The following is an 18,277-nucleotide window of genomic DNA, read 5'->3' on the forward strand; positions in this document are numbered from 1 at the left end:
TTCTGATAATTTACTTCTTCATAGAAATAATAATTGTATTGTTATGTTACAAATTAATAAACTATAATAAAATTACACAAAATAAAATAAATACCCACACACATCGAAGAATCTAAATAATTAAATTGAAGTTGTAAATAGGAGTTTCTATATACTTAGAATATAATTGTTGAGAGGACATTTTAGGAACATCCTAATTTATAATGTCCGATTTGCTTGTTTTTATTACTTATAATAGATGCACTAACTACTCTTAATTTTTTTTGCTTCACTTGGTACTTTAATAGGTCCAAAAATAGTTTCTAATCCGTTGTGCGATCAATCAATTGTCTGATTATTAGGTCCACATTTGTGTTGTAGTCATAAAGTCGTGCCTACCATATTATAATAGTATAGCATCAAATTATCTTTCTAATAATTATTAATGTGGGATTCCATACTACTTTCTAGTAATTTATGAAAATACCTTTTAGTATAGTACTAAGTGATGGAGGAAAAAAATTAAAAAAGAAAAATAAAAAAAAGTTGACTTATTAAATCGACTCCGATGTAGCAAATTACTGAGGATTTTAGTCAATTAATCCTAATTGTGTAATAAGGGTAGGTGGGGGATAACGTAGTATTTTACCTCTATCGACCTTAACTAGTGTAATACTGTATTAGTATAAATATTCCATTCATTATTGAGAGAAGGGGGAAGAAGAAAAAGAGAAAAGAGGCTTATATTATATTCTAGTGTCATTGTGCTAAATTACAGCCCGACTAATAAAAGTCTATTTGGTCTCATTTTTGTACTATCACTAAGGCTGAAAAAATAACCAAATTACTTGATATTTGATTTGAAATCAATCGACATAAGCTTGGTTGAGCTCGATTCCTCAAATTAACAAACTAAATTCGACCTTATTTGCCATTTGATCAATTTGAGCTCAATTCGATTGCCAAAAATAATAACAAAATACACTTGAAAATTTTAAATTACTCGAGCTATCGGATCGCGTCTTATTTAACTAAAGCTCATTCAAGATCGATTTGACTATTTTTCAGGCCAAACTTAAACACAAATTCTCAAGCTCAATAGTAATTTAAATATACTTAAACAATGATATATTCGACTCGATTTAATTTGATAACATTCTTAGTGTATAGTACAAAGAGACCTCAAGTATTTTAAGGTTTAGAAAGTGAGGCTTGAGGTGACTGGATCAGATGGTGGCATCATTTAATTAAGGAAAACAGGGATGAAAAAAAATCCTCCAATTTTAGTGTAGATGAGGAGGCGACGGAGTTAAAGTGACAGCGGCAGCCTTTGTCATATATGAAATGACATCACTATCCCTGTCCATTTCCTGAGGCCCACCACACTCATCTCTAGATGGACCAACGACGTCGTGGCCCAATTCCCTGTGTAGTAGATACAAATTGGGGCCCACTATTGAAATTTCAATATTTGAAGTTACAAGCAAGCAATAACAAAGAGAGAATGATTGGGATTGGGGTCGGGGTCGGGGGGAATTGAAAGCCGAAAGGGAAATAGCGGAAAAGAGGGAAAAGGGAGTCATCACGCTTTCAATTCAAATACAATAATATGAAGATAAACTATGTTTACTATTTGCATTATTGACTTTTGCATGTTAGTATTATAATTTATCGCCAAATTACTGCAAAAATTGAATGAAAATTTAACGAAATGTGTCCGTTGTCATTCAGACATTTAAGGGGAATGTTTATAATTTTTCAAACGACAAAAATGTATTTATAATTATGCTAAATTTGACAAAAAATGTGTAGCTTGCCATTTTGAGGGAACTAGTAATGACCTTGTAATAATATTTGATCTTATAAAAAGTTAGGTTTAATTTGTAGAGTGTGGATCAAGTTGTGTATCAAAATTATTAAAAGTGATATGCAGGGATGTTGGAGTAAGAGCCAAAACAGTGGTTGGAGTTTGACCTGTCCGAGATTTGAAGCATGTTAGTAGGATGGTATAATGTGGATAATCCCCTTTTGAAGAGGCAAAAGATTTGAACAAATCTCAAACCACAAAAAGAATAAAACCCCTCAAAGTATTTATATACATGACCTACCTCATTTACTTGTGTATTACGATATTGTCCTAAGATCAATTATTCTTGAGACGGTGGTTATTTATTGATTAAGGGTAATTTCATAATTATATATCATTTAAAGTAGTTGGATCAAGCGATAAATGACTCCCAATTCAAAAAATGGACAAACGTTCAAAAGATATCATCTTGACGAGGGCAAAAATTAGATATTTTTATACCAAATAAAGATAATAAGATGATAGAAATTGCTGTTGAATGTGGGGTTGGGCATATTATCGATTGAGCATGGGGATAAGGTTAATGTCTCTGTCCAAGTGAGGGATGGAGGGAGGGGGAAAGGGGGCTTCTCCGTCGCCGTCGGTGACTATCGGATAATAATAATTAATATATATAATGAGTGATGCATTGAGTGGAGAGGTGGTTATTGCCTTTTGACGTCTTCAATAACCTCATTTCCTTTTTAAATACAAAAATCATATCTATACAAAGGATCTTAATGTTGTTGACATTTTATTTTTATTCAATGCATAAACAATGTAATTAAATTTCCTCTTTTCTGTCATCTTTTATATTATACTTCCTCCTCATACTACTTACTGTTTATCTATCAATTCAGACTACAATTTTTTTTTATCCAATCATCATTATATATTTTTACACGTCAATATTTAAAAAAATATATTTTTATACTTGTAAAAATAATGTAATAAAAAAAGATATATTGAACATGTAATCAATTAATTAATAAAATAATATATTTATTACATGAAAACAAACGTACAAGACACTTAAATTACAAAACAAGTATATATATATAATTACAGCAAACGATAATTATCCTTAAAACAAAGGTTATACAAAAAGCAAAGATAGGGGGTGGGGTGGAGGGAGAGATGAGTATGAGGGAATTAATTAAGATGTTAGTTTGGTTGTGCCAAGTAGGACCAAAAGGGCTTATCCCTGAGACGTGGCATTCACTGCCCCTACTCAACCGCTGCTCCTTCCTTCACTTTGTTTCTTTCTCCAATTATAAACAGAGGAGATTCCCAGAATATACTCTCCCCCCCCCCCCCGGGCCCCAACCAACATATACATATAATAATACTATATATACATACGTATTAGGAAACAAAGGAGAAATTGCACTTTTAGTACGAGGATGTTGCATCTTTAATTTTATAATTTGTTTTTATAAATTAAAAATTATAATAATTAGGATATTATTTTACGAGATTAAATGAATCTTTTAACTCTATCAAATAAAAAGTTCTACATTTTTTTCTACAGAATCAAAATTGTCATACTTAAATAAATTATAGGACTAAAATTGAAATATTTTATATTATATAGGACTGAAAACAAAATTTTCCCATGAAACAAACAACCCCATTAATTTTAATTCTAATGTCATTAACTTTTACTTGTCAAGAACCGTATCTCCCTCACTCCTCACTCTTTTTATTTATTTATTTTTAACATTATCCGCTCACCCTTTCCTTTATAAACACTCCACCATCCCCTGCGGATTCAATCCACATCCACATTCAAACTTTCTCCACCATGGCTTCTAATCTACTCTCTCAGTCCGAACAAGAAAGGCTCATCAAGAAGCTCGAGATCTGCAAGATTCAAGGCAGGGACAAGCGTGGCCGTCCTCTTCTCCGCATCATCGGGAAACTCTTCCCTGGTAATTTAATTTAATTTAATTATTATTCATGTTTCGTTTCATTCTACTGTTGGACGAGTAGGGGTTTGTGATTTTCTTCTTATGATGTGTTGCTGTTGATACGTATAGCGAGGCTTGTGAGTGTTGATACACTGAAAAAGTACTTGGAGGATGAGATTTTCCCCGGTTTGGAAGGCCGGCCGTTTTCGGTGGTGTACGTGCACACAGGGGTGAACAGAGGTGAAAACTTCCCTGGAATCTCCGGTTTGAAATCTATCTACGACGCCATTCCGGTTGAGGTTAGAGACAATTTGGAGACATTCTATTTCCTGCACCCGGGCCTCCAGTCCCGCCTCTTCCTCGCCACCTTTGGCCGTCTCCTCTTCGCCGGCGGCGGGTAAGTAAAAAATTCCACCGGCGCTGCAGATTCTGTTTCAATTATTGATGGAAAGAGTATTAATTTTGGATTGGGAAACAGGTTGTATGGGAAGGTGAAATACGTAAACAGATTGGAGTTCTTGTGGGATAACGTGAGGAGGAAAGGAATAGAGATGCCGGAGTTTGTGTACGAGTTTGAGGAAGAGATGGAGTGCCGTCCGACCATGGATTATGGGCTGGAGAGCGACCATCCAAGGATAATATACGGAGCCCCGACTGTCGAGTCCACTGTTTCTACCTACTCCATGAGATGTATTGCCTAATGCCTAGAATATGAGTTGGGCTTCCGAGGCCTCTTAGGCCCGCTTCTGTCATGTTCTTTTTTATGTAGTGTGAAAAATATGTAGAATGGTAGCAGTTGTAAATTTGAAAAAACAACAAGGAAAAATAGATAGATAGATAAATGAGTTTTGGTGCTTGTGATGATTTCCTAATTCTGTCACTTTCAATATCAAGCGAATTTTGAAATAGGAATTCAAACAATTCTGAGTCTATCTTCTTTTTTAACAAATCATTAGGGTACTTTGTTTCTAAATTGGTCCCCAGCAGGTGCTGATACTCAACTGTGCATGCCATCATCTAAATCCACCAATAATTTTAACCTATAAAACTGGGCCACATGGGGGATGAGTATATACATATTTCTATGAGATTGTCAGCATATTGGTGCCGGGTGTCGGCATTCTTGACATAATGTTCTAACAGGTTCATAAACGCTCCATGCTTTCTGTAAGGAGAAAGATGGGGCAGTGATTTCTAAGGTGAACAACAATAGATATCCACATGCTCGCATTCTGGTGTGTGATTGTTCCCGGACCAGAGTGTGCCCACCTCTTCAGAATCCAGTGTTTACTGACTGCCAATCTGAAACTTGAGTACCTATCGGCTATCTGGTTGATATAGCAGTCGAGTTGAATTTGCAAGGAAAATATAAACCACAATCGAGATCAATAAAGAGTAACAGCTCCAAGAAATGCGAGAGCAGAATAAGAGTTCCATTCATAGAATATTGTAATGACTGTTTGGTTCAAGCTAGAGAAGTTCAAATTCCAGATTTGCCAAGGATTTCTAACATCTTCGGATGCTCTGAGATTTGCATAAATTTTATTCCAGTATCTAGGTTCGAGTAGTTATTTTAAGATTACATTGTTTCAATATTCACACACATTCCATTCCGGGGCTTTAAGTTGACAGTCTCTGTACCACTCCAAGGACGAAGGAATCACTCAAAACATCATCTGTTTTCCTGAGCAACAGATGCAAAAACATATGGTTCAGAAAATATTTAAGAATGCAACAAAATACTATAGCATTTGCACATAGTGAACTTAGCAACAGATTTTGTAGCATGGTAAAATTTGCAGGGCATATTTCTGATTAAAAGAATTCCTAACCGAATCATCACATGTAAATAAAATTCACAATGTAGCAGACATCTCTCTTCATCTTATTCAATTTCATTTCAATAGCCAAACATGATGACATCAAATACAAATTGTACCAAAAGAATTTCTTCCATAAGAAAGAAACGCATGGCGGGTTATATGATCCTTCAAAACATATGACGTCTATAAAACAGGAATGTAAACAGATAGGAAGCTTAGTAGCACAAAGTTTTGTTGAGCTTTTGACATATTATGCCACATGAGGGTTAACTCTGAGTTTTTCCTTGCCCCAAACATTTGTTACGAACTGATCATATTAATAGTCAATCATTTAATCCTAACCATGTAAGAAGTTTTAACCTCAGTGTAGGGATTTCTACACAAGAGAAAACGAGACTTCTTTGGAGAATAGCGGGCTTAGGATGAATGTAACAATTTTCAATTTTCAAAGCCACAACTAACGAGTACAAGTTGGAGAACACTGCTAAGAAATAGAATAGCCAAAGCCATCCAAAGAATAATGAAATTAACAATCTTGTTCTGCACTTTACAGGTTCAGAGTGAATTAATAAGTGTTGCCTGCAATTGGAGCGTAGCAGAGCAGTGAATCGGTAACAGATAAGCAACCATATTACCCTATTTTGCAACATAAAACCGATCAATTAAACTGTTTCTCACTTGATCCTGGAGCGGCCCTGCTATTCCTTATTTACATGCTGGAAAAAGCATATATAGTTTTGCATTCAAGCTCTAAACACAAGGACTTGATTTTCCATGTTTATTCAATCGCCTCTCAGAAATCACAGTTTTCTACATAAAAGTGCATGATGAAATGAATTCAAAAAATATAGTTCACATATAATGTCAGCACATATTTATCACAACAGCTAATTTCGCTGGGAAACAAAAATTCAATTAATTACACATCAATGAATTGAGAACTCATAAGAGCAAGGAACAAATTAAACTTACATGTTTAACATAAACTTGGAGTGATCCAAATTGGCCAATGCAAGTTTCGAGGATAACAGGGAAGTGATTCAATACTCCCATCCTCCAAATTATAAACACCAACGTCATGATCCCCAGCAATACTATCATAATTTGTCCCGGAATAGTCATCTGTAAAATAAATCCTATTCCCTTCACACCCTGGATAATCACTTGCCAGCAGAGCCAACGACGAATTCTCCCCCAAAAACAACACTTTATCACCCAAACTTGCCATGCTCTCCCATTTCTGGGTATTCCAATCAAACCTATACACACGAAACTTCACCGTCTTGCACACTTCTAAATAATGCTCAATATCAATCTCAAAATCCAGATACCTTGATACCAACAACAAATCACCCATTGCATCCACCAAATACTGCATATCTCCATCAATTTGCTGCCCCACGTTGATATACTTCACCATCGGCATGTCTCCATAGTTGACATCACAAATTGCAATCGACCCAAATTTATCAACAGCATAAAATGCATCACCAAAATAAATAGCATCCTCACCATATGACCGTGCTTCGTCTATAATTTTCCACGAGTCGTGGCCATTTTTACAGTAAGCGAGATTTTCATGTCGATTAAGAATTGAGAAAGCGAAAAAGTTGGATTCATCGTAAGGACTATGAGACAGAATCACCTTCTTAATAAAGGAATCGCGCATTTCCTTCAAATTGCAATAATAGTAATCATTTTCTGGAGATCTGATAGTATATTCCCTTCCTATACTGTAAAAATCGAATTTCGTCACATTTGGGAACGCCGACAGGGGGGGAAGTGTAATTTTGTCACGGGTGAGGGGATTGATGAGGAAAATGGAAGGGGACTCGTCGATTAGAATCAGCCAACCGTGGGACGACCCGGCGCGCCGGCGGCTGTGAGAGGCTTCGGGAAGGGTGAGGCGATGGAGATTGCCGGTCAGGGGATTGAAGAAGCCGCGTCTGTTAGACGAGCGGCTTAAGGGGAGCATGAGCCATGGAAATTCGAGGGGGAGTTGGCGCGGGGTTATGGGGGCGGCGAGACGCCAGTTCTGGCAGACGGCACGGAAGCGGATGTAATCGGCGAGGGTTTGGAGGTTAGTAGCGATGGTCTGGAGGAGCTCCGGCGGAAGGTCGGCCCAGTCAATGGAGTTGGACATTAGCTGTGAGCTGTGCGATTGGTGGTGGGAAGCGTTCGGGGCGGGGCCCATTGCCGACGGTATGCGTAAACGAAATAAGGGCGTTCAGCGATTCGGATATATATAATATGTACTATAGTTTTCATAAACCACAAAACTCGACCGACTTTAATTAAAATCATTTGAGATTTAGACTGTTTTGCCCAACCACCTTTTCAAACTTGCCCCTACTTCTTAATTTCTCACCAAATATTATTCAATTAAATCATTGGAAATTTGAATACTAATAAATATAATTTAACCATACTTCACAAATTAAATTTCCAGAATAAGGCAACAAGATTGTTGTATCTTAGATTTCGACATAACAACATAATTCGTCCGATTGGCGAAGATTCTTAAGATAGAGGACATTGGTACCTAGAGAGTTAATCCAATGGTTCCGACACAACACCTTTTTATAGAAAGTATAGTGTTAAAATTTTAGATGTGCGCATATGTTTGATGCATGTGTAGAAAAAAAGAAAAAGGGGAAATAGGTTTGAAATATAAATGCCATGCGTCTCTAAAGTCATTGCAGATACAGAGATCTAACATAAAACAGTAAATATCCTAAATTATCGCAAAAGGGTAAATGGGACGCAACACGTCTGCAAGTTAACTCACTCATCCATGTTCACGATTTCATTCCGTTTGTCGGAGCTTGGACAATTGTCCACGACCTCATTTTCGTGCACATTGGATGTCGGAGCACTATCGGCTGCACGTAAATCGGGATAGTTGCGGTAGTTGAGAGAATGCAACCAGAGCGCCACAACTCCATCCTTGTGCTCTGTTGATGCAATGTGAGTGTAAATGTACTTCATTTTGAACTCCTCAGCTTCATCTGCATAAGCTTTCATCGAAAGCTCTTCATGGCTGTCTTTCCATTTCTGATTATACGATGAGAAGAAGCACTCGTCTAGATATAGTCCAACCTCAGGGGCCATTGGAACGTTAATGTTTACCGTCCTGAAATCAAGCACAAATGTCAGTAATGGGAATATCTCAGTAGAATTCAACACTTGTACAATCAAATACTTACTGCCGAAAAGCTGTTTCGATCAACGACTCAGGAGCGCAGTTCCTCATGATTGCCACAGCAAGACCAATCATTTTACGGATTTGATGGAGCATGAAGCTCTGACCTACGACCTCACACTTGACAAAGTCAATCCCATCAACACTAACAATGGTATTTGCATTAAACGACAGGATGTAACGCTTAGCAGCAGGGTCCTCAGCTTTCGTTCTCGTAGTGAAATTATGAAAATTATGAGTTCCTTCATAATACTTGAGTATTCTGTTGAATCTTTCCTTCTCCTCCTCTCCATAACAGAACTCACTCTTCTTTTCTGATGTTTCATGACCATTAGCATTTTTTTCAAATTCCATCATTTTCTCAATATCCTCAGGTCCAGTTTCCCGTGTGTTGCCAGTTTCACTACTTGCATTTTTGACACCATCAGCACCATCATTCCTGTTTTCTGAGGAAGTTACCACAATCCTCTTTTCTACCAAACCAGTTTCATTGTTAGACAGAATGGCTGGATCCACTGAAACAGCACTATCCTCTGTTTTATCATTTTTGGCAGCTCCAGTTTTCCCGGCGTCAATCTTTAAATTATTTTCAGAATCATTATTCCCGGTTTCATTGTTCTGGGAAGAATTCGCTGCGATCTTCTCTTCGCCCAAAGCACTGTTGGAAGAAATGCCTGAACCAACCTCAACAGCTTCAGCTACAGTTTTCCACTCAGCACTACGCTTCCCCATCACACCAAAAACCTTCCTTCCTCTTTCTGAACATTCCAAACACTTAACAAGCTCATTCCCAGACCCCAAGCTAGCCAAAACACTTTCCCTATCACGATGACATGATGGATCAAGCGCGAAAACTGGGATCAAGTAAACATACCTCCGCCGATCGCAGAACTTCTTCGCATTGAACGACGGCGTCACCCGCTTGAATCCAAATATCCGAATTTGGGGCGACAAGTAAGAGTTCAATCGCTCAACAAAACCTGGCGGATCGACATAAAACCGGCCCGACACCACTTGGCCAACGGCACTGACACCCTTATCCGTCCGAGCGGATCGGGCCCAGTCGAACCGCTTGGGTAGTCCCCTGTCCGCCTCGGGAACCGCTCCGGAGAAGTAAAGGGCTTCCTCAAGGTCGCCTTCGATGGTTTTGGCCCCCGGGTTTTTCTGCATTCCCTGGTAACCGACGCCGCAGTAAGCGAAGAATATCGCGATTTTGCGGCGCTTGTATCTGGGCTTTTTTGGAAGTGAGGTAGCATTTTCAGGGTTTTCTTCGTCGTCGGAGGTGGTGGTGGTGGACATCTTTTGCCTTTTGGGGTTTGGTTCTTCTCCTTGTGGTAGGGACGACGAATTTTCTTCAGCCATGTTTATGACTGTCGCGGAAATGATAAAGTTGTGCGCTTATTATTCTATCCCCTCGTAAAACCCTAGAACCAGATTGCTTATGGGTAGTGCTTTACTTGATTGTACGCTGTGCAATGCTGATTTCCCTTTTGTTTTCCTATCTCATTCTCATTGGAGAGGGAAAGAGCGGAACAAGAAAATCAAAGGACTACCTAATGCGATTAAAATGGGTGGGTTGGGCTTATAAGTCCAAATTATACTCCAATTCCAATACATGGTGGATCATTATTTATTTTTATAATTATGACAAATTTCAAAGCCCAATTTCACATCTGTCTTTTTAGTTGTTACATTTGCCTTTGACCCAATCAATTTTTTTACATAAACATCAAAGATATATGGACGATAATTTTGATATCATAAATAATTACAACTACCCTCGTTCAGAAAAAACATGCATACTCATATATTTTTATTAAGTGAAAATCTCCAATACCACAATACTGTAAATTCAACTAGACGAGTCAGCATTTAGAAGTTTAGGTAAAACAGAAAGTGGGAGAAATTATTGAAAACTTTCATAGTATATCTCTTACGCTCTCATAATCACCCGTTGAGACCACAGAAACAATATAAATGAATAGCGACACTAAAGAAGGAAATCGTACTTGGAAACATAATCGCTATTTAAAATCTAATTTATGAATAAAACTTATAAATAATTTCTCATATTTACAATGGGAAGAAGAGTCCTCCCCAATCATTCCCATTGGTCGAATTGCGTGAGACTTGTCAACTCTATCCCAATGGGTTTTTTTATTTTTATTTATAACTCTATTAATATAAAAAAAAATTCCCATACTTACAAACTATGGTTAATAACAAAATTGGTACGTGAAGTCAGAAATGTCTTTTATAATAAAACAACTATCTTATTCAACTTCAAAATTTACATAATTGATAAATTATTATATTTTTCTTTCTTTTTTTATTAATGTAATGTATTAGTTATATATTTTATTTTTATTTATAATATATTTTAAAACGTAAAAGATTATGTATTATATACATGTATAAACAACGTGCCATAATGAATAGTTTGGAAAAAAAAAACAAAAAGAAGAAAAAATAGCCTAAAAAAACTAAGAAAAAGGACAAAAAAGGAAAACGTGATATTTGTCTTTGTTTTAATCATATTTGGTACAATATATAATTTCTTTGTTCCTTCATTATATTCATATAAGTAAGTATATAATAAAATTAGATATTTATATTGCATTTCTATTTTATGATGGGGTCCGATCTCCAGAGGCAAATATTACTTGACGCTTAGGCTTAAGGTACGTGAAACGAGCTTAAGACCTGCACAAAACACAAGTGTCGGAATTGACCCTGCATGAGCACTCCGATGCTCAAGTCCGATCACTTATATGAATAGGTCGTATGTCGGTGTAAATAGTTAATACGAATTTATAAATAGTTACCCATCTTAAATGCTCGCGTACATATATATAAAATTAGTTGTACAGATGACAACTGTCCGTCTCGATGAAGATGCCGCGTGTCTCCCATCCCTATCTTTCTGCAGATTCCTGTATTTGATAGGCCTTTTTGGATCTTTCTTATTGGTAGATCTATATTACTTTTAAGAATTTTAGGCCCATCTTTACCATTATAAGCTTTATGTATTTTATCCGCATATTCACGAATACGTTGCTACGATATATCTATTATATAAGTTGGATTTTAGAAGTTAATTTAAAAAATTAATAACAAAAATATTTTTAAAAAAAATCGATGATCCAATTGTTAACCGGATATGGGAACAGACTAGTACCCGACAATGTTCGAGTTGGAAATATTTGGGTCCCCAACCCGAATTACGCGACCGGATGCCCAGTGGTAACCCAGGAAGGCACTTCCGCCTTCCGCGCGCTTTCCAATTGAACGGTTGAAAATGGAACGAATATGAACATAATTCCCACTCAAATTATCAACAAATCGAATGCCAAAAGGCAAAGCCGTTTTACGCAAACCCCCGAATCTCTTCTCCATTTTGCTCGGAGTCGCGATCGGTCAGCTCATTGAATTCGATTCCTTTGTTTATCGATCCAAAGATTCCTACTTTTGTGATTCCCCTTCTTTTCTCATACACGGTTGGAAATTAATTATCCCAACATTGGAGTCCATCACCTTTGACCTTTTTCTAACTATATATATGATGAGATCCACGAGTTTAATTCTCGCTGCGATCGTCTAATTGAAGAGCTTGAGGTGCGTTTTCTCGTTTGTGCAGTTCACATTTGATAGATTGTGATTGTTCGCGTTCATTTTCGGGAGTACTGTTCTGCGTTCTGATTATTATACTCTAGTGTTGCTCTGGCATTCATGTGGCTTTGACATTCACTGTAAAAATAAAAGTTCATGTTGGCTACGGTATCAGCTTCAAATATTTGCTCAACTTTCCGAGTAGTTGGGTTTTATGTAGTCTTTGGCATGAAGGAGTTGACGTCTTGGAGAAGTAGAGATAGTTTCTTCAATTTTGAAGATTAGTTGCGACGAACTTAATTTCATTAGCGATTCTGGGTAAAAACACTGTTTGTAATTATACATATTTCTGTTTTGTGAATGTCAGTGTCGGAATTATGACAATTTGCGTTTGAGTGATGAATGAGTGAGAATCTGCTGGCTACTGTCTGAAGATATAGAATTAAAGACAATGAAGAAGACAAAACAAATTTAAACTGAAGTTAAATGGAGCTGAATAAGTAATTATGCATTATACATCAAAAAAGGAAAGGAACTTCTGTTGTCAATATATTCTATAAATTCTGCATTTAGTATTTATATATTCATATATTTTATAAATTCTGCGTTTTTGTTATTTATATGCATATATACAACGCCTGGTGCATAAGAATTGTTAATCAGACAGTCTAGACTACTTGGAGTTAACGCTGTCATTGCGATCTTTGCTCCCTATGGAGTGGAATTGGTCCCTTGGAGTTGAAATTCGAGGATGGTCACTTCACTCTGCACTGATGTTTTCCATATTCTAATTCCATTCCATGTGATCTAATAATTCTTGTACTTGACTTTTGTTGTGTAGTTCTTCCATTAGATGGACTGACTGTGAGTAACAAATGTTGGTTAATGCAGGTCTTCATTTGATCTGCAGCCGATATTTAGCAAGTTTTGGCCATAAAAAATGGGTTACATGAACAATGTAAGCATACCATGTTTATTTAGTATTTGTTGGTTTAGTGTTCTGTTGAGTATTGGTGCCCTAAGTATATGCACAAAATATACACTTGCTAATGAAGTATGCTTTATGTGCAGTGGCATAAGTTTACTCCTTAATATCACCTCTTCTTTACTGCAGGAATCTGGCCAAAATAATCAGCAGAATGATCCTGGTATGCCTTTCCATTAAACTTGAATATCTGTCCGCCTTTTATGATAATTGGATATCTCTTTCCTCTTTATTTTGAATCATTGTGGACTTTGACAACCTATATTTCTTAAAAATGAATGGCCTGGTAAGAAACTATCTTGGTCAGTTTGGTCTCAAAATATAACCTGATAAAATCTAACAAGTCTGGGAGAAGTTACTCATTCTACTCTTTCTTGTTCGATTCTATGTAATCCCTAATTTGACTAGTCCAACACCACCATTCCAATTCCTCTGCCTAGCTGATCAAATTTTGCATCTAACTTCTTTAAAATATTCAGTTCCACAATCAGAAGACTTTCACATGCCTGCTTTTAGAGGATTAATTTGCTTACATTTTCTATATATTTGTACTTGTGGTACACTTTTATCAGAAATAAGGCATATATTAGCATCTCAGATCATTATTGATTATGATGACGACCCTACAAAGTTCTCTACTAGTTGTCTGAAACTTTTTTGAATTTTGAGATTTAATTTTCAGCTTTAGTAGTATCTGAACATCCTTTAACATTTGCAAATAAAATAACTGCAAAACGACTGAACATGCTCTTTTATCTGTGCTCAGTTGCAGCAATACGCGATGGGAAAGATGTTCTATTGCAGGTATCTCAATTGTGTTATTATTCTTATTTTAAGTCATTAGGAAAAGTTCCACTCATGCAATAAACATACTTTGAGTCCCTAATTTTTATTGTGTTGATGCTGTTGACCAGCTTTTCAAATGAGATAGTGAAGTTACTTTTTGCAAGTATTTGGATAGTTTAAAACAACATAGCAAATATTAAGGTTGAAAGTATAACATCATTTTGTCAATAAATTAATATGAAAATATAGTTACAAGATGAATTTATTTGATTCATATTTTGATCATCAAATTGTTTATTTAGTAAACACGAAAAATAGCTTTGGGGCAGAGGGTTTATTATTTAATCAGATAAACTATTATGGTTATAAGGTTATAAGTTGCTTTACAGGCCTTCAATTGGGAGTCTCATAAGCATGATTGGTGGAGGACCTTAGACAGAAAGGTTCCTGATATTGCAAAATCTGGTTTTACATCAGCTTGGTTGCCCCCACCTTCACATTCATTTTCACCAGAAGGTTGAGTAATAAGTAAATTGATGTTGTATTTTGTTCTATTTACTTCAGTCTGTCTGATTCATTATTTCTTCTGTTCATTATACCAATTAATTCTCTCAACTGGCAGGTTATCTTCCTCAAAACCTTTACTCCCTTAACTCATCATATGGTTCTGAGCAGCAGTTAAAAGCTTTACTTAACAAGATGAAAAGCTACAAAGTTAGAGCAATGGCTGACATAGTCATAAATCATCGAGTTGGCACCACCCAAGGGCATGGTGGAATGTACAACCGTTATGATGGAATTCCATTAGCATGGGATGAGCACGCTGTTACATCTTGTACTGGGGGCAAGGTAGTGACATTGCAGTATTACAAGATTTATAAGATAAAAATCATTCTTCTTCTTTATGGTTGGATTTTTGCATGTGGTATCTGAAATTTGCTACAGCCCGACTTGTTCAGGGACTTTCATATCTATTATAGAAATGTTATGCTGTGGGCCATACATGATTTTGGTTTGCAGGATTATTTAAACAACTGAAGAACTAATTAGTTAAGACCACCCTCGATCAATTAGTTTGATAAATACTTTCACTAATATCTAAGTTAAAATTGCATGTTTAACTGAAAAACTGTAATTCATTCTTCTAAATAATAGAAGTTAGTAATATGATATTCATTTAATAGTTTTCTGTACTATTTCAATAGCATATTTACATTCCTCTATTTTATTAACCATTTAGGGCAGCAAAAGTACTGGAGACAATTTCCATGGGGTCCCAAATATTGATCATACACAACAGTTCGTAAGGAAAGACATTACCAATTGGCTCCGATGGTTACGGAATACTATTGGTTTCCAGGATTTTCGCTTTGATTTTGCTAGAGGGTATGCTCTATATTCAAATTCTTAAGATTGCACCTTCCATACTGTTATATACATTAGTTCCATTTGTAACTAATCCAATATTTATCTATCTACTTAGGTATTCTCCAAAATATGTGAAAGAATATATTGAGGCTGCAAAGCCGATATTTTCTGTTGGGGAATATTGGGATTCTTGCAACTACAGAGGCAGCTACTTGGAGTACAACCAAGGTATAAGTTTTCTGCATAATATCCGGGCTCCATGATTACTAGGATACAATATTTGTGAATTTGCTGATGCATGAAAATAATTGACCAAGTTCCGGTCTCAACGCTGCTTTACTTTTGATAATTTCGATAGCCAACTCAAGAACTTTTGTCCTAAATTCATGTACAGATAGTCACAGACAAAGGATTATCAACTGGATTGATGGCACAGGACAACTATCAGCTGCATTTGACTTCACAACAAAGGGGATTCTGCAGGTAAGAACAAAGTTATTCAAGAAGATTGCTTGGGTTGTGGGCTTTAGAGAACTTAAAGAAATTTTAACAATCAATACTTATCTTCTGTTGAAAAAACTGAGCTATTTTTTTCTCCTTCCTGTTGGTTTCCCAAATTATGATTTGAACTCTTGTCATTATGTAAATGTCCACTCAGTACCTTTGAGTTCTTTACCTTTCTTAATGTGCTACTGTATTGCCTATAGGAAGCTGTTAAAGGTGAGCTTTGGCGCTTGCGTGATCCTCAAGGGAAGCCACCAGGTGTCATGGGGTGGTGGCCTTCAAGGGCTGTGACATTTCTTGATAACCATGATACTGGGTCGACTCAGGTACTAATAGTTGTTATTTTAGTATTTCTATAATTACATTAACAGTGAGAGCACTGTAGAAAAACAATTATTGGTTTGTCATGTAAAATTGCACTGTGATGCCTGAAAAGTTTTGCTGCCATCGTCCCTTTACCCTTTCTTTGGGGCCTGTAGCAGTGGATTGGGCTAAAGAGGCAAATCATTTTTCTTTTGTTAAATGATATGGACAGTCCAAGCTGTACAACTGAAACAAGCATAAAACTTGTACTGCTATGAACATGCTAAATATGCTTTACTTGCACTAACGATATTGCTTAATTGGAATGATTAGACAATCTCTTAGCAAAGAGAATGTTGTGGTTCAAGTTCATTACTCATTGACTATCTTTTTATGGCAGGCTCATTGGCCTTTTCCGTCAAATCATATCATGGAGGTAAACTCTAGAACTTCTCTCGATCAGAGCATTTAATAATTTTGTGTTCTTTAGACATCTTTTGCCAAGATGTCATGCTATCTTTGCCTTTAATGAAGATAGTAACCAATATATCACCGGGCAAAGTATGACGTTAAAGGCTAATATAAGTAATAACTGATGCAAAAGCAATATTCTAGACGAAGGAAAATCTTTGCAAGTCACCAGATTTGTATATAACTCCTTTCTTCCGATAAATTTTGACATTAAGTAATCACATTCACTTGAGGAGACATGTACTCATGATATATCTCTCAAATTTTAGTATCAATAGAAATGCACGGGCGTATGCTCTAGTTATATAAATCCTATAAGTTTGTGACTTCCTTTCTGCTGGAGCTGTATTATGTATTAATACAGTGTTTTACAGGGCTACGCCTACATACTCACACATCCAGGGATACCTGCACTATTCTATGACCATTTCTATGACTGGGGTAGTTCAATCCATGACCAAATTGTGAAGCTGGTATGCTATCTAACATTATTATCCATCAAATAGCTACCTTGAGCATGTAAAGCTTTATGTATCATTTTGCAGATCGATATTAGGAGGCTTCAAGGCATAACCAGCCGATCATCAATCAAGATCCTTGAAGCACAGCCAAATCTCTATGCTGCAAATATTGGAGGCAAATTAATGATGAAGATTGGAGATGGTTCTTGGTGCCCCGGTGGAACGGAATGGACACTGGCGACCAGTGGGCATAGGTACGCTGTCTGGAAGAAGTAGCCACCAATTAGGGCTTATTTTGGCACTATGCTATGAGTTATAGGAATGGGTATTAAAAGATATATATAGTTTTGATTTTAGTCCCCTTATCCTCCCTCTTTTTCTGTTCACTTTTGTTGCTTGGAGGGAGGGTTAATTTGTGATAGTGGTGTCTAAATAAGGTCGTCCCCGTTGCCATGTATAATTGATGCTACGCTACTATTATGGTAAAGAATGTTGTAGAAACATATGGAGGTGTAGGCCTCCAGCCTCCACCTACATTATAGTAAAGGTTATTTCATGAAGAAATATACTATTTCAGTAACAACTCCATGTCTTTATTGTTGGCTCCATACAATTCCTTTTGTCCAATTACATAGTAAAGGAACTGAAAATGGTCCTTTCAGTTTTGAGTGACATCACATTATCCATAACAGAAATTGCAAGCTGACTATGAACTCAGTAATACATATATATATATATATATATATATATATAAACCCACCCCCTTATGATCCTGCTTTTTACGTTTGCTCGAAGGTAGGAAGAGAGACCCCACCCCCACCCCCACCCCCCCAAGAGAAAGTAGAGAGAGAGAGAGTAGTCACATGGGGGAGGAGTGGAGGAAAGAGAAGGGGAAAAGGCAAATTGGGGGATCACCATCATCATAAGCACCGTCATCGGACTCATGATTCATGTCTTGAAAATCAACAATACACCACTCCACTCCACTCACCACCCCACCACAATACGTTATTAATTCCCTCCCTCCCTC

General features: G+C 36.7%; 4 protein-coding genes across 4 annotated transcripts; 2 read left to right on the plus strand and 2 right to left on the minus strand.

Moving 5' to 3' along the window:
* Positions 1 to 3,581: 3,581 nt before the first annotated feature.
* Positions 3,582 to 4,665, plus strand: LOC105178148 (SEC14 cytosolic factor family protein / phosphoglyceride transfer family protein). The gene is made up of 3 exons (XM_011101533.3): positions 3,582 to 3,756; positions 3,865 to 4,132; positions 4,214 to 4,665. The coding sequence occupies exons 1-3, from the start codon at positions 3,630 to 3,632 to the stop codon at positions 4,434 to 4,436; spliced, it is 618 nt and encodes a 205-aa protein (XP_011099835.1). The 5' UTR covers positions 3,582 to 3,629; the 3' UTR covers positions 4,437 to 4,665.
* A 482-nt stretch (positions 4,666 to 5,147) lies between these two features.
* Positions 5,148 to 7,826, minus strand: LOC105178141 (F-box protein SKIP23). Its single transcript, XM_011101522.3, has 2 exons — positions 6,531 to 7,826; positions 5,148 to 5,419 (listed from the first exon to the last, which is right to left on the minus strand). The coding sequence occupies exon 1, from the start codon at positions 7,750 to 7,752 to the stop codon at positions 6,535 to 6,537; it is 1,218 nt and encodes a 405-aa protein (XP_011099824.1). The 5' UTR covers positions 7,753 to 7,826; the 3' UTR covers positions 5,148 to 5,419; positions 6,531 to 6,534.
* A 381-nt stretch (positions 7,827 to 8,207) lies between these two features.
* On the minus strand, positions 8,208 to 10,302 carry LOC105178133 (uncharacterized). The gene is made up of 2 exons (XM_011101511.3): positions 8,765 to 10,302; positions 8,208 to 8,691 (listed from the first exon to the last, which is right to left on the minus strand). Exons 1-2 carry the CDS (start codon positions 10,120 to 10,122, stop codon positions 8,343 to 8,345), a joined length of 1,707 nt encoding a protein of 568 aa, XP_011099813.1. The 5' UTR covers positions 10,123 to 10,302; the 3' UTR covers positions 8,208 to 8,342.
* A 1,716-nt stretch (positions 10,303 to 12,018) lies between these two features.
* Positions 12,019 to 17,830, plus strand: AMY2 (alpha-amylase-like 2). The gene is made up of 13 exons (XM_011101498.3): positions 12,019 to 12,375; positions 13,261 to 13,327; positions 13,484 to 13,517; positions 14,121 to 14,158; positions 14,530 to 14,656; positions 14,763 to 14,989; positions 15,381 to 15,526; positions 15,624 to 15,736; positions 15,903 to 15,991; positions 16,216 to 16,338; positions 16,716 to 16,751; positions 17,161 to 17,259; positions 17,332 to 17,830. Exons 2-13 carry the CDS (start codon positions 13,310 to 13,312, stop codon positions 17,521 to 17,523), a joined length of 1,242 nt encoding a protein of 413 aa, XP_011099800.1. The 5' UTR covers positions 12,019 to 12,375; positions 13,261 to 13,309; the 3' UTR covers positions 17,524 to 17,830.
* The last annotated feature ends 447 nt before the right edge of the window (positions 17,831 to 18,277 follow it).

Source organism: Sesamum indicum, linkage group LG2 (genome assembly GCF_026168435.1).
Source record: "Sesamum indicum cultivar Baizhima isolate 11 linkage group LG2, ASM2616843v1, whole genome shotgun sequence".
NCBI classification, from domain to species: Eukaryota; Viridiplantae; Streptophyta; class Magnoliopsida; order Lamiales; family Pedaliaceae; genus Sesamum; species Sesamum indicum.